This window comes from Leptonychotes weddellii, chromosome 2, assembly GCF_054177405.1.
Source record: "Leptonychotes weddellii isolate Sample4059 chromosome 2, ASM5417740v2, whole genome shotgun sequence".
Lineage (NCBI taxonomy): Eukaryota > Metazoa > Chordata > Mammalia > Carnivora > Phocidae > Leptonychotes > Leptonychotes weddellii.
Window position 1 is genome coordinate 141,585,262 of NC_138370.1, and position 17,214 is coordinate 141,602,475.

A 17,214-nucleotide genomic window follows, 5' to 3' on the forward strand; every position below is an offset into this window, starting at 1 on the left:
AGCAAACAATGAATCATGGAACACTACATCAAAAACTAATGATGTAATGTATAGTGATTAACATAATAAAAAAAACTAGGTGCAACAAATTCCTTAAAATAATGAATTATGACGTGGTACCTGAATGTGGCTACTGTTGCCTTATGTGTTTATTTTCAGTATACAAGAGAGGCTAACCTGGAAACACTCATAAAGTCTCGGGTGCTCTTTTTTAAAGCAATTTAGCTTCTTCCCTATAAACCATACTATAATATGTAGATAAATTATGCTTATTTACATTTTAACATGTAAAGAGATTTTTTAAAGTTAGACTTAATTTTAAAAGACATCTTACTTCCCTATATCTGGACAATTTTCTTTCCTCGCAAACCAGAGAATTTATTTTAAAATACTATGTATCTTTACAAATTATTTAAAAGTAATCGTTTTATTAAAGAAAAAAATTATCTTTCAAATAATTTGTAATTCTTAATGCTAACAATAAAATGCCCAAGTAGTTGACTAGTCCATTTAATGAAAAGCTTAAACAAGCTGGTCAAAACAAATAACCAAATAACAGTTATGAGTTAGACAAGACAAAACATTTGGTAAAAACGAATTACTTCACTTAGGTAAGAAAGCGAGTGTTGTCCATACTCACATATAAGTTTAGGGATGGAACCATATTTGGGATGACTTGAAAGGATTCCTAAAGATAAAAGAGTAGATATTTCAGAGTCAGACTATGAGAGATAGATACATTTAAATAATTAAGATGTCTTATCTTTTTTTAAAATAAAATAGGATTGGGGCGCCTGGGTGGCTCAGTTGGTTAAGCGGCTGCCTCTGGCTCAGGTCATGGTCCCAGGGTCCTGGGACAGAGCCCCACATCGGGCTCCTTGCTCAGCAGAGAGCCCGCTTCTCCCTCTCCCTCTGCCTGCCGCTCCCTCTGCTTGTGCTCTCTCTGTGTCAAATAAATAAATAAAATCTTAAAAAAATAAATAAAAATAAAATAGGCTTATGCCAAGTTTATGCTAAAAGCATATAAGGGGGCGCCTGGGTGGCTCAGTCAAGTGTCTGCCTTCTGCTCAGGTCATGATCCCAGCATCCTGGGATCGAGCCCCGGGCTCTCTGCTCCGCGGGAAGCCTGCTTCTCCCTCTCCCACTCCCCCTGCTTGTGTTCCTGCTCTCGCTATCTCTCTCTCTGTCAAATAAGTAAAATCTTTAAAAATAAATAAATAAATAAAAGCATATAAGAAAATGACACAAATTATAGTAAAAAGTGCAAGAAAACTATTTCTGTGAGCTATAATCTAGTCTCTTCTGTGAGACAAAAGTAGTAAAAAGTCTAGCAATGCAATATAAAAATATATTTCTCAGCAGCTTTGGGAAACCCACAAAGACAAAAGGAAAAATCAGTACAGACTATAAGTATTACCTGACTACATTAGCTTTTTCCATTACCTCAGCAAAGTCTAAAGCTACAGCTATTTAAAAGAGAGAACCAAGTAAATTCAACATCAACAAAAAAATGAAGAAAATCCAAGACTCTACAATCTATTAGGTGAATTTAGCAAGATCACTTGACACAAGGTCAATATACAAAAAGAAAAAAAATAATTCCTGTATACCAGAAACAAACTTTTTTGAGAGATATAATTTATTATAGCACCCAAAAACATCAAAGATCCAGGAGCAATCTAATGAAAAATATGAAAGATCTGTACACTGAAAAGTACAAAACTTACTGAGAGAAATGAAAGCTAAGTGGAGGAATAATACATCCATGTCCATAAAAGGAAAGACTACATACTGTGAGTATGACAATTCTCCATAAATTCATCTTTAAATTCAATGCAATCCCAATTAAAAATCAAAGAAAGTATTCCTAAAAGTTGAAAAACTTATTCCAACTTATTCTAAAAATCATGTGGAAATACAAAGAGCTGAGAACCAAGGCAATATTGAAAAACAACAAAACTGAAAAACTGACTACCAACAAATATTGAGATCTATAATAAAGCTACGGTAATTATGACTGTTCTAAGTGCAAAAACAGATAAGCCCATCAAAACCAGAAGAGAGTCAAGAAACAGATCCACACACAGTCACTTATGACAAATGCAACACTGCATGCAATGAACAAAGACAGTCCTTTCAAAATATGGCGCTGGGTCACCTCATATCCGTAAGGGGGAAAAATGTACCTTTATCCTACCTCATACAACACCTCAGAAATACTGCAGGTTCGGTTCAAGAGCACCACAATAAAGGGAGAATCACAATAAAGAAAGTCAAATGCATTTTTCTCTTTCCCAGTGCATATAAAAGTTAGGTTTATGCTATCCTGTATTAAACACGCAACAACATTGTCTAAAAAATAAAAACAATGTACATAATTACTTTACTGATAAGAAATGCTAACCATCATCTGAGCTTTTAGAGAGTTGTAATCACTGATCACAGACCACCATTACAAATATAGTAAGTAGAACATTTACTGTGAAAATTGCCAAAATGTGACACAGAGACACGAGGTGAACAAATGCTATTGAAAAAATGGCACCAATGAGACTTGTTCAAAGCATGGTTGCCATAAACTTTAGATTTGTAAAAACCACAGTATCTGTGAAGTGCAATAAAGCGAAGCACAATAAAAAGAGATATACCTGTATTCAAAAACAATTCCAAATGACTTGAAAATTTAAGTATGAAAGAAAAAATAAAGCTTATAGAAAAAAACGTAAGAGAGTCTTCATATCCTGTTAATAGACAAATATTTTAGAGCATAAAAAGCCTTCATCATAAAAAAATATGATAAATTTTACTCTATCATATTAAGAACTACAGTTAATCAGTGGGAAAAAATAATCACAATACATAATATCTGACAAAAGACTCACTTCTAGAAGATATAGAAAACCCTCACAAAACCAACAGAAAAAGACAATCCAATGAAAATGGACAACAGACCTGAACAGACACTTCGCCAAAAAAGAATATATTCAAGTGAGCTATAAACAAAAGAAAAGGCCCTCAACTTCATTAGTTATTGGGGAAATGCAAATTAAAACCACAATCAGTATTACTGTTCACTCACCACAATGGCTAAAATTCAAAGGACATGAAAAGAGCAAGTGTTGGTTATAATGTGATACAACCAGAACTCTACTAATAAATTGGTATGAGAGTGTAAATTGGTCCAAACAATTTAGAAAGTTTGGCAGTATCTACCATAGCTGAAAATATACATAATCTATGACCCGGCAAAATGTCTACCAAAAGATGCTGTATTCATAGCAGAACCACTTGTAATAGTCAAAACTGGAAATTACCCAATTGCCAATGTACAACAGGATGGATAAACTGCTGTGGTATATTTACACAACAGAAAACTGTATGGCAACAAGAATATATAATCTATAATTACATGCAACAATGTGGATGAATCTAGTGATGTGCTAGAAAACCAGCTCTCCAAATAAAAAGCTGATTTGTAATGTCGGTCGATTTCCATGGACAAAGTACTTGCACCATGACCAATTCCAAGCTATCAATGTTTAAACACTGGCTTGCCAAGTTGTTGAAAACTGAACAATCAGCTTTCTGGAAGTGGTACAAGCCAGTTCTAGCATACCACTGGATGAATCTTACAACGTTCAAAGAGGGTATACAAAAGAACACTTAATTGTAGGATTTCATGTATATGAAGTATAAAAAGAGAACTAAGTTATGCTATTAGCTTTAGTTACACAACTGAAATGAGAAAAAGGAAGATGGTAACAATATCTACCTTCATTCAAAAGAACTGTTCCGTCATTCTATCACCAAGTAGTTACAGATCACTTATATAGACACTACATACTAGAAAGTAGGAATATAACAGTAAACAAGATGTTCTCTTTAGCTCTCACAGAGTTATTACAGTTATAGCCTGTTTCCTAAGAGGAAGTAGCAAGAATAGAGGCAAATAGACTTGTTGAAGGCTAATTTAATACTCTTGGCAACAGATGGTTGCATTAATTACAGTGGCAGTGCAGATGGAGGTAGAGAGTTTACAGAGATATTTAAGAGATGGACTAGAATGAACATTCATTGGGTAAGGCAAATAAGGGGTAGAAGTTAAGGATAACGCCTCAGTTTCCTAGATGAAGAGTGCTACCATCAGACATGTGGACAACAGAGAAACTGGTCTGGAGGGAAATGAACTCAGTTTGGGATGAAGTCAGTTTGAAGAGTTTCTAAGGAGGGCCACTCATGTGAAGATATGCAGAATATGGTTCTGGAGGAGATATGAAGGCTAGCAATAATTTTCATGGGGGTTTAGAGCAATAAATGGTCCTGAAGCCCATTATCACTGGGTAATAGTTTACACAGACTGAAGACTGAAAAGTCAAAGCAGAACTCTGAAGAACACAAGTGGAGGATGAAAACCCACATTAGAATATTAAGTACCAACAGCTTAAGAATTTTTGTCTGTGTTATCTACCAAAAACAGTGTATAATACATATTAGACACTCAGAAAACATGAAAAAATGGAGGAATTGCCAGTGGCAGGAGAAAAACCAGAATATGCTGTCATGGAAGCCAGGGGAAGAGAACGGTTTCAAAGACTGGTTAAAGTCGTATAACCATCAAGAACACAAACTGCCCATCGAATTAAGCAACAAGGAAGTTGTGTTGGTAATCTTTTCAAGTGTTGGCAAATGTCAGAACATATGCATAATCTTTTCACACAGATTGTAATGGGTTAAAAGGAGTAAAAAGTGAAGTGGTCATTCGTGAAGTCTGGCTTCAAATGCAAGACAGCTGGGACGAGTTGGAAAGGGATATGAGGGAAGATTTTTCTTTTTCATGTTCTCAAGTTAGAACAGACCTGGGCATGTTTAAATGTTTAACAAGTAGTGATGGAGCAGCTAAGACTATGTTGAGTATGACAAACTGTGGATGAAAGCATATACAAAATATCAGGCATTCTGATTAAATGCAAAATGTCTTGGTGGACTCTGAATTCCTTTTCTAAAGTCTTCCCAATTTCTTTTTTTGAGACTGACTTTATTAGAACACTGTACCCAAAACAAATCCTCAATACAACTAACAATAAAACCCCTTAGTCCTGGGAAATAGTTACATGAATAACATATCATTCAATATTCTTTTTTATATTTTTATTCCAAATTATCAAAACCCCAACATTAACAACTCTGACAGAAGTTATTATAATAAGCATTCTTCCATAAACTAGGTTAAGTCACTTTCAGCAATTCTTTCTAAAAAACGTAGGGGCACCTGGGTGGCTCAGTTTGTTAAGTGTCTAACTCTTGGTTTCCGTTCAGGTCATGATCTCAGGGTCATGAGATCAAGCCCCATGTCAGGCTCTACACTGGGTGTGGAGCCTGCCTAAGATTCTGTCTCCCTCTCCCTCTGCCCCTCCCCTCCACTCGCATGCACACTCTCTAAAATAAATAAAATCTTTTAAAAAATAATAAAAATAATTAAAAATGGATTACTGAATTCTACCGTTAAGGCTCCAGGATGAGATCTTACAATTACAAAGGAGCACTTTGGAACAGTATTATTGATCATGGTATGACTTTTGCAAATGAAATCACAGAGGCATAGTGCCATTAATGACAAGTCAAATAATCACCAAAAGGTGACTAAGAATCCAGGAAGAATTTTAACTGTAAGAAAAATTTGCCTCCTCAATTACAGGTTCTAACATTTTCAGCGGGATTCACCCTATCCAAGAACAAGTCTATCACGATATATCTGCGACTAAAAAAAGGGAATTTCTGCTTCAGTTATGTGTGTAATTAGTTATGTAGGAGCAAGGCACTGTAATAGTCACACCAACAGAATTTGGGACAGAAAGTGTCCCCAACCCTCTTACTATAAGACAAAGCTCTGGTTTAAGGAGCTAGGGAGCTACTGATCTTTAAACCAGTGCATTTAAGAATCACCTGGAGCCTGTTAAAACAGATTCCTAGGCTCTACCTCAGAGACTGATTAAGGAGTTCTGGGATGGGGCCCATGAATTTGCATTTCTAACAAGATCCTAGGTAATAGTGATGATGGCCTTCCTAGACCAGTTTTTTTCCTCTACCTCCCTGCAAAACCTCTGTAGGTTTTTAGCTACTTTTTTGCTCTTGTTGATTGTTAATGTTGCTACAGTGTCAGAGGACATCAAATTCTCAAGTCAATATATCTGAGTCAGTGGGTCCATGGCGACATAACTCTCCTTATGTTGTAGAACCGTATCAATGGTCATGTTTAATATGATACATTATTATACTTTATCTAAAAATCAGGAAAACATAAAAATATAATGATATCCAAAATGCCAAATAAATTTGAAGTTTAAATATTTACCTTTACTAATCAATCCTTGAGTAATCAACATACTTGTTGCAGCCAAAGGAACAGCTAAAGGAGGAAAAAGAACTTGTCACCATCAACAATAGGAAAAGATTTTGTCTGAGTTCATTAGGATAAATATGTGTATAACCATCTAGGAAGATCTTTTAAAAGAGATTTTCCCGGGTTGCCTGGGTGGCTCAGTTGGTTAAGCATCTGCCTTTGGCTCAGGTCATGATCTCAGCGTCCGGGGATCAAGCCCCACATAGGGCTCCCTGCTCAGCAGGGAGTCTGTCTCTTTCTCTGCCCCTCCCCTGTTCATGCTTTTTCTCTCTCTCAAATAAATAAAATCTTAAAAAAAAAAAAAAGATTTCTTCCATTTTTAAAAGCTGTATCATAGGGGCGCCTGGGTGGTTCAGATGGCTAAGCGTCTGCCTTCGGCTCAGGTCACAATCCCAGGGTCCTTGGGCTCCTGGCTCAGCAGGGAGTCTGTTCCTCCCTCTCCCTCTGCTCATGCTCTCTCTCTCTGCATCTCTCTGTCTCAAATGAATAAGTAAAATCTTGAAAAAAATGAAAGAAAAACTGTATTATATACAGTCAGTAGAAATATAAAAAAATTTTAAATTTAAGAGAATATTACAAATATTAAACAATGTAATTCAAGAACCATCTAGATTTGGCTTTAGAAGAGCCATTCATTAATATCACCAATAAAGACAACATACTAAATAGGGACAAAAAGTCATTTCTGAATTAGAGTAAGGGGGAATTAATGAGAGGCAAGAATTATTATTGTTACAAATAATAAGAGCCACTACTGAATAATTACTAAATTCCATGGCCCATGCTAAATGCCTTATGTACATTTTCTCATTTACTTTTTACCATCTCTCTAACGTAGTTATTTTTTTAATTACTGCCCTTTTAAAGGTAAGAAAATTTGCTCAAGGCCATACAGGACAGCTAATTCAATGGCAGTTCCAGATTCTAACTGATACCGTATCTCAAGCTTTTAAGTTCTGTAGTACGCTGTATGACCAAAACACAAGAAATATTTGTCCACAATTATATGGTGACAGGGGCAAGAATACACAAGTATACATTTTAAATACTAAAGTTTTTTCTTCTAAACCAGTGAATTCCTAAAACTAAGTGAAAATATTACATAATGTAACATTTGTCAACTATACTTAATTAAAAAAAAATCTACATATATACACGTTAACCCAGACTGAAAAATCCAAAGCTCTCCATCATAATCTCAAAGGAGCTCATAATTAAAAAGCACTGTTTTTTACACCAGTACTGTCCAACAGAATTTTCTGTGATGATGGGACTAGTCTGTATCCGTGTTTTCCAGTTTAGTGTGCAGAAAAGATTTAAAATAAGAGCCCTGAGGCTGCTGTCCTTAAAAAAGACCTCCTGACAAGGTCCTTGGCTGATGTGTGGGAACATGACTGGTAAACAGTTCCCTACAAGTGATATAAAACTTGACCTGAATGATAAGTGGTTCACTGTGCCTAAACTGCTTACACAAATACAGCTCATGCTCAACATCTGCTTTCCTTCTGAGAGTCTGGAATTTCAGTACTTGCTAGGCTGAGTGTATGTGATCAGCCCCCAGGAAAAACCCTAGGCACTGAGTCTCCATTTAGATTCCCTGGTGAGTAACACATCACTCACATTATCAGAACCCATAGCTGGAGAAATTTACCACGTTCTTTTGTGTGTGACTCTACTAACAGAGAGTCCTTTTGTGTGTGACTCTACTAACAGAGGAGTCTTGGAAGCCTGTGCCTGGTCTCCTCTGGACTTTACCCCACATTCCTTTCCTTTTGCTGATTTTGCTTTGTATCCTTTCTGCTATAAAGTATTTTAAATTTAAATAGCTAGATGCAAGGGCGCCTGGGTGGCTCAGTCGTTAAGCCTCTGCCTTTGGCTCAGGTCATGATCCCGGGGTCCTGGGATCGAGCCCCGCATCGGGCTCCCTGCTCCGCGGGAAGCCTGCTTCTCCCTCTCCCCCTCCCCCTACTTGTGTTCCCTCTCTCACTGTCTCTCTCTCTCTGTTGAAAAATAAATAAAATCTTTAAAAAATAAAAAAAATAAATAGCTAGATGCAGCTGCTACACTGGACAGCACAGTTTCAGACCAGGGGTTGGGAATACCCTATAAAGACCCAGATGGTATGGTGCGCCTGGGAGTCTCAGTCATTAAGCGTATGCCTTCAGCTCAGGTCATGATCCCAGGGTCCTGGGATCCAGCCCCGCATCAGGCTCCCCGCTCTTTTAGGTTTTGTGGGCCACAGGTCTGTCTCATCTACTCAATCGCCATTTTAAAGCAAAAGCACTGAGACAATAGTAAACAAATGAACAGATGTGTTCAAATAAAACTTTATTTATGGATGCAAAAATATAAATTTCATGTAATTTTCACGTTAACAAAATATTATTCGTTTGATCTTTTTCAACCATCTAAAAATAAAAATGTAAAAGCTATTCTTAGCTCATAGCCATACAAAAACAGATTTGGCCCTTAGGCTATAGTTTGCTCAACTCTGGTCTAGACTACAAGAGCAATTTAAGAACTAAGGTAATTAAGATGTTTGAATTATTAGAGATCTCATGATTAAAACCCATAATTTTGGAACAGGGTGGTTAGCTTTGCCATCAGACATAATCTGCAGAAACCCTAAGGTTTGAATCCTTGATCTACTATTTATGAATGGATTTTACTTTTGCTAGAAAAATGCTTCTTTAAGGTTGGTTGGTTAAAATATTTTATTACCATTTAAGGTTTTTTTTTGTTTTGTTTTTTAAGATTTTATTTATTTTTTGAGAGAGAGACAGACACAGCGAGAGAGGGAACACAAGCAGGGGGAGTGGGAGAGGGAGAAGCAGGCTTCCAGTGGAGCAGGGAGCCCAATGCGGGGCTTGATCCCAGGGTCGACCTGAGCCGAAGGCAGATGCTTAACAACTGAGCCACCCAGGCTTCTCTATCATTTAAGGTTTTTTAAAGGACGAGTCCCTTCTCATTATAGCATCAGTATAATTTGTTATCATTTTTCCCCTTCAGCTTGATTCAAGGATTTCAGCATGAGGCACTGAAGAATCATACAAGGATAAAAGGTGTTGAGTCAGTGGGCCATGTCTACAATGGACAACGCTGTTCCCATGTCACTTTGTCCTTAGGCCAAGATGGTATAATACAGAGAGTAACAATTTGGTTAAGAAGATTCTAGTACTAGTTCTGTCATTCACTACTATGTCTTTATATAGTAGTGCTTTTCCTGCTTTATAGGATAATGGATTAGAACTGACGTCTGTCTCATGTATTGTGTCACAGGAAAAGAGAACGGTAAAACTGAACAGACTTCAGAGATTATCTAGTCTTTATTCTAACCAGAGTAAACTGATATTCAGAAAAAATAAGTCATGTGCTCAAAAGCAACAGATAGGGGCACCTGGGTGGCTCACTTGGCTAAGTGGCTGCCTTCAGTTCAGGTTATGATCCCAGGGTCCTGGGATGGAGCACCACGTCAGGCTCCCTGCTCAGCGGGGAGACTTTTTCTCCCTCTCCCTCTGCCCCTCCCCCCCACTCATGCTCGCTCTCTCTCGCTCTGCTCTCTCTCAAATAAAATCTTAAAAAAAAAAAAAAGGCAACATAGGTAGTTTATAGTAGAGCTGAGACTAAAACCCAAGTCTCCTGACCCCCCAGGGCCATGGCCTTTTCCACTGCAGTATGTGACTCCTATCTCAGAGTCGGTTAAATAATGTTTCTTTAGGCAAACCAGTAATACTGCTGACCAAAAGCTATTTTGCATTATGACCCCAGTCCCAACCATATCCAATATGAAGACCCCTAAAATTCCTTAAATTCTTCTCTTACAACAAAATGCTACTTTAAATTCGTAACTGTGTCCAACTGAAACTTTTATTTTGTTAATCACAGTAGCACTAATAGTCATATAACACAGACTGCTTAACACTTACAAAATAAATTGAATTAATCCCCATAATAATCCTATGAAATGAGTTGTTATCCCCATATAGCTAAGGAAACTGCGGCATACAGACATCAGGTGCTTGCCCAAAATCTGAAAGCTAAGTGATGGAGCTGGGACTTGGATCCAGACAGGCACCAAAGTCTACACTCATCAATCACTATACTGTCTCATTAGAAAACCAGTAGTAGAGCAGCACCCGGCTGGCTCAGTTCAGTGGAGCGTGCAACTCTTGATCTTGAGGTTGTGGGTTCGAGCCCCATGTTGGGTGTAGAGATTACTTAAAAATAAAATTAAAAAAAAAAAAAGAGGGGCGCCTGGGTGGCTCAGTCGTTAAGCGTCTGCCTTCGGCTCAGGTCATGATCCCAGGGTCCTGGAATCGAGCCCCACATCGGGCTCCCTGCTCGGCGGGAAGCCTGCTTCTCCCTCTCCCGCTCCCCCTGCTTGTGTTCCCTCTCTTGCTGTGTCTCTCTCTGTCAAGTGAATAAATAAAATCTTTAAAAAAAAAAAAAAAAGAAAGAAAAAGAAAACCAGTAGTACACATGTATATTATTCACAAAATCTATAAATGATGCATAAAACCAATATGAATTCATATACCTTTTCAGTAATTCCATAGGTTGAGAACTACTGTAATACTAGATTCCTTCATTACCTGTACGTATGGGCACAGATGTAACTGGTTTGTGGTTGGTGCACAGGACCACAATTTCAAGAAACTGGAAATAAGATCCCTTCATAGTTATATTTTAAAATTAAAAGAAAATAGATTAAAGTAGAAATAAACAAGTTACCAATAAAGAGAATGAACCCTAGATCAAATCTAATTTTAAACCAAGACGAATATATTTAACACCTCTAAAAAAATGTGTAAAAATTACCCTAATAAGTACTTTTTCTACTCATTCCTTTCATCACACCTTTTTTAAAATCAGTGGACATAAGATGATACTCTCCAAAGTAACATGGATTCCATTAATCCATTTATATAAAGTTAACATCACATACTGCATATTAACATACGTAAACATGCACATCCTTACATGAAGATATGAATGTTAATGTACAAAATTTCCTAATACATGACTATTAGTTCTCCTGATAACTGTATGCTGAATTGCCTATTGTCTGTGGTTACAGCCAAGGTTCTGTCTTCCATGTTTGACGTTACTGCAATATGCGACACCTAGCCTGTTTTAAAAGTAATCATTACTTATTAATGTACTAATTCAAGTTACTCAGTAATTTTCCAGTAATCCAGATATGATATACAACTAATAAGCTGGGTTTTAGCCTCTCTTTATTATATGCTAACTTGTGATTAATCTGGTTTTTTTAAACATTTTATTTTTAAGTAATCTCTACACCATGAAGCTCAAACAACCCCAAGATCAAAAGTCACATGCTCTACCAGATGAACCAACCAGGCTCCCCATGATTAATCTGTTTGAATACAAAGAATTACTGAGGCTCCTACTGTTCATATACTACACGTCCTACTTTTAATAATCAGGCATACATGAGTACTCTGCCTACTGATCACTTCTCTTCCATACTCTTAGCATAATGCTGTTACAGCTATTTAGAATGTTAAATCTATAGAGTAGCTTAAATTTATCAGCCAGAAATTAATCTAGATACCATAGTATCTATGTGGCCATGAGCCCAACATTACAATGATCCCAAACCCCTATCCACCAGACTTGTCTTCTTCTTAATTCTGTGTCAACAATAGACTTGAAAATAGATCATTTTGTCTATCTACTCTAGGCAACCCACAAAGATAAAATATCTGTTGCCAGAGTACAACTGAGTTCCCTGAGAAATTACTGAGCCATAAAAACTTTTTCAGGTCTCTGATCCATGAGGACTATGGATATAAAGAATTATTTGTTCTCACCTGCAGATGTGCATCATCATCTAATCCTTACTCAGGTTCTTTCTAGCTTGAAAGCTCTCTGAATATTTGAACTGAAGATAAAATGCACAAGATTATATGAGAGCTCCTATTATCTTTTTGGTGTCTCTTGATTCTTTTACTACCACTTGTTGCCTTATCCATGGGTGCCATCCAAACTTTTGTCATGTATTCTACCATTCCTACATATTAACCACATGACAGGTATTATCAGTTTTATGCTTTTATTCCTACACTTAATTCCTTGAATTCACCAATACAACTATACCTCCAACCCTAATTTCTCACATAAACCTTTGCTTCTCTCTAGTTGCTTACAGATCTGCAATTTAAATGTTGCACCAGGAAAGAGTGTCCAAACTAGTTTCCTCCTTCAAACAATAACTCCTACTGATTAAATACCTTTTAATCAGCAATGTCATTATTAGTCTCCTATGATGGATATCTTGAAGTTAATACCCCTTATAGTTTATTTAAAAATCCTTTACGTATCCTTTAAAAAAATCTTCCAATGCCACCCCATCTTCTGTAATCCAAATGACACTACACTTAATGACATCTCAATGACTGCATGCCTGAGTTACTGCCAAAAGCTCGTAACAGACTTCACAAAGGTAACTTCTCATCCTTCTAACCCATCCTGCACACTGCTACCTAATCTTCCTTTTAAAAATTTGCAAACCAGGGGCACCTGGCTGGCTTAGTCGTTAAGAGTCTGCCTTCGGCTCACGTCATGATCCCAGGTCCTGGGATAGAGCCCCGCATCAGGCTCCCTGCTCCACGGGAAGTCTGTTTCTCCCTCTCCCATTCCCCCTGCTTGTGTTCCCTCTCTCGCTGTGTCTCTCCTGTCAAATAAATAAATAAATAAAATCTTAAAAAAAAAAAATTGCAAACCAACCCCTTGGCCATAGAACTGAAACTATATAATGAACCAAATCTTTAACTTCGTGGTATTAGGTTTATTTTCTACCCCCAACAAAAGACCCCTATTCCAATCAATTCAGCCTCAAGGCTCCAGTAGAGATCAAGTTTTATAGACTCTGCCTTTGCTCACTATTCCTTTCATCTAAATGTTTCTCCAACCCCATTCTTCTTCATTTACCTCAAGTTCTATTAGTTAAGTCTCATTTGTTTGAAAATGTCTTTTTTAGCTAAAATAACTCCCTTTTTAAAATTCCTACTGCCATTATGCACTTAATCTTTCTCCAAGTGTTTCATGTGTTAGCTTTGTCTCAATTACAACAAAAAACTACTTTAGGACAAACACTATGTCTCATAACACTTATCTTCCAAGCTCTGTAAGCATAAATGCCAGGCCAACTGATGAAAATGTACATCTTCTTTAATTACTTAAGTTGTCCCTTCCCTTTCTAAAATTCCATTCTGTTTTTCTTAGAATTACTTTATTTGAGGGGCACCTGGGTGGCTCAGTTGGTTAAGCATCTGCCTTCGGCTCAGGTCATGATCCCAGGGTCCTGGGATCAAGCCTCATGACACCCTGCCTCAGGTTTCCCCGCTCTGCAGGGAGTCTGCTTATCCCTCTCCCTCCACCCCCCAACTCGTGCACGCATTCTCTTTCTCTCTCAAAAATACATAATATCTTAAAAAAAAAAAAAAACCTAATATGAAAGGACTGCAGTGACCAGATGAAGCAACTTCAGGACTCTGTTCAAAAGATTCTATTTTATGCTGCTTTCAACATTCTCTGTATTTAAAAAATAAAATCTTCATGTACGAGATCTCTAGTCGCGCAAATCAGGAGCTAGTAATGTAACAATATTTCACAATAAGGTGGAAACTAACTAGGTTTTATCATATAATAGAAGTCTAACAGTTAAAATCACAAGCTTCTGTCTCAGACAGACCTGGCTTCAAGTCCAGACATTACAACTTTCCAGACATTACAACTTACCAGCTCATTTTACATCTCTAAACTTCAATTTCTTCATTTGTAAGGTGAGGGTAATAGTTATCAATCTAATTGGGTTGTTTTTATATAATCCACGTACACTCAGTAAATGCTGTTACTGTTACCAAAATTAATTCATGGTCTTGAATAAAGTTCTAGAAATTATTTCTTTAAATATGTACAATTTGTTTCCCTTAATCAACTTCTTTTAGCAGTAATCACACTACACCAAAAGTGTACCAATTTCTTCTATACGAAGTCACAATAATTTCAGGTACTAAAGGTCAAATTTTGTTGATTAGAAAATTTAACTTACATCTGAACCAGAAGCTTTCATCATTGCACTCTGCGAAGACTCTTCTTTCTTCTTCTGTTGGAATGTAATCAGCCCCTATGTCTTTTTACCAAGGAAAATTGACAAACATTAAAATGCCCATGGAAAAGCTAAGCCTAAAAATTTAATTCAGTCTAAACATTAACAAAACACATCCATTTTTTAAAAAATGAATGAAACAAATGCCTTGTAAACTTTTTTTAATTTAAATTCAATTTATTTAACATATATTGTATTATTAGTTTCAGGGGTAGAATTTAGTGATTCATCAGTTGCGTGTAACACCGAGTGCTCATAACTTCAAGTGCCCTCCTTAATGCCCATCACCCAATTACCCCATCCGTCCACCCACCTTCCCTCCAGCAATCCTCAGATTGTTCCCTATAGTTAAGAGTCTCTAAACAATGGGCTTGTAAACTTTAGCAAACTGACCTCAAAGAGAAGTTAGTGCTACTATCTATTAGTCAAGACTGGCTACATAACATGCTGGTCCAGCGCAAAATGAAAATTTGGGACCATTTATTCAAATTATTAAGAATTTCAAGATGGGGGGCGCCTGGGTGGCTCAGATGGTTAAGCGTCTGCCTTCGGCTCAGGTCATGATCCCAGGGTCCTGGGATCGAGTCCCGCATCGGGCTCTCTGCTCCTTGGGAGCCTGCTTCTCCCTCTGCCTCTCTCTCTCTGTCTCTCATGAATAAATAAATAAAAATCTTAAAAAAAAAAAAAGAATTTCAAGATGGGGGTGCCTGGGTGGCACAGTCAATTAACTGTCTTGACTCTTGGTTTCAGCTCAGGTCATGATCCCAGGATCCTGGGATCTAGCCCCATGTCGGGCTCCAGGCTCAGGAGGAAGTCTGCTTGGGATTCTCTCTCCCTCTCCCCTCCCCCCCATGCTCGCACGCGTGCGTTCGCGCTCTCTCACAAATAAATAAATCTTAAAAAAAAAAAAGGGAATTTCAAAATGGCAACAGTAGATCATTAAACAGAGTGAGTTCCCTTGTGACTGCACAGGTCACACACCCCTGAAGCCAGTCCAATTGCTGTTACTAAAGGCTGTGTTTTTACATATAAAGTGCTTCTAATTATAAATATTTAATTGATAGTTACGGGGAATTGGTCTTGGAACTTCTGCATTCGGCTCTCGAAAATCAGCCCTCCCATTCATTTTTCCTGCATCAAAAACATTTAAGTATTAGAAATCATTAGACCAAAATCAATTAAGATATAGCACAGTAAAATCACTAGTCTACAGGGCAATCAAAGCAACAAATATATACTAAATACTACTACATCTAAAATACCTGACATAATAAAAATAGGGACCTAAATAAAAAAAGCATCAGACCTATTAACTAAATTGGAACTGATTACTCATCTTAGGTCCCCTAACTGAAAAAGAATAGGTCCTTTATAATTATTTACCAACAGATTATGTCATATTAAGATATAAAAGAATATCAAAGAAATAGGCATATTTCTCCTCCTAAAGCTGGGTTATTTCACATTACCCTGTTTTTGTCCTTTCAGAAATATATGCACAAAGATTATGATGATTTCCCAAAATAGAAGAAGAAACATCTCAAAATTCATTTCTGGGCCTCCATTTTTTTAAAAAAATGAAATAATCACCAGGAAACATACAACCTCTCCCACAAAGCACTACTCCACAAAAACTGAATAACAAAGACGTTATATCCTTCTCCCTGTGGTTAAAGCTAACAGCAAATTCTGTATCCTCCAAACTTTCCTCGCTCTCTAGAGACTTAGAATATATGATTTAAAAATGCAAAATTTCAAAAATATACGTTTTTATTTATTTTTTAACCCACGTCTCAGAACTTATGAGACCAACAGACTGGATAACTGCGTATTTTATAGAATGTTCACACAGGACCATCATTATTCCCATCTTAAAAACCATTTACATGAAAACGTGAAATGGCATACACGGTGAGGATAGCAACTGAGGCCCTTCCATATTTCACTCACTCGATAAACCATCACTGAAGGCCTACTATAGGTCAATCCCGTGACTAGGAAAAAGAAATAGGGTAAAATGAACTCAGGAGTTTTCTAAATAACTACTTATATCCTAAAACAAATAAAAAAATGAAACGTTATTTCCCGTAACTGCATCTTACTTAGAAACCCTAGCGACAGGGCAGACAAGGCCCCTTCATAGAACACAATTTTAACCTCTTAATGGCACAGAAAAAAGCTCAACTGAACCCTCGTCGGCCTATGGCCGATTTACGCACTGCATCCCCGCAATACCCGCGTCTCCCACCTGCAACACCCCGGTACACACATTAGTCACCAAGTATTCACTCCCTCGCCTGCCCCAGGGACCCGCACTCGGGAGCCCGAGAGCCAGTGGGCGATAGGCCCACCCTCGCAGGAGGGAAAATGGCGGAAGGTGCAGCGTAGCGGCTGGCCGCACGGAGGTGGTGAGTGGGCAGGTGGGGGGCGGAATGCAGGCTCTTTGCGTCATCTCACCCACCTCCGGACGACAGCGGCGAGCGATGGCGCGGCGAGCCGGGGCGATCGGGGGCAGAAGGCCTCGAGGGGACCCGAGAAGGGTCAAGAAGGAAGAAAGGCGCGCGGAAACCGGCAGCCGCGCGGCACTGCAGCGGAGTTGGGGGATGGGGAGCAGACAGGCACCCGGCCTCCAAGAAGTCACCCAAATACGGGCTCAAAATGACCGCGACCCGGAAGC

General features: G+C 37.9%; 1 protein-coding gene across 5 annotated transcripts in view; it reads right to left on the minus strand.

The window, feature by feature from the left end:
- OCIAD1 (OCIA domain containing 1) overlaps positions 1 to 17,214 on the minus strand; it is a 27,725-nt gene extending 10,511 nt beyond the window's left edge. For 2 of the 5 annotated variants that reach the window (XM_081812406.1, XM_081812407.1), the window contains exons 1-5: positions 16,999 to 17,202; positions 15,606 to 15,668; positions 14,481 to 14,561; positions 6,353 to 6,406; positions 641 to 688 (exon numbers count right to left, since the gene is read on the minus strand). In XM_081812406.1, the coding sequence (XP_081668532.1) occupies positions 641 to 688; positions 6,353 to 6,406; positions 14,481 to 14,561; positions 15,606 to 15,663 (241 nt within the window). In that variant the 5' untranslated portion in view covers positions 15,664 to 15,668; positions 16,999 to 17,202. Of the gene's footprint in view, positions 1 to 640; positions 689 to 6,352; positions 6,407 to 14,480; positions 14,562 to 15,605; positions 15,669 to 16,785; positions 16,946 to 16,998 lie in introns of those variants that run through there. The other 3 variants (XM_081812408.1, XM_081812405.1, XM_081812404.1) reach the window with 3 other exon arrangements.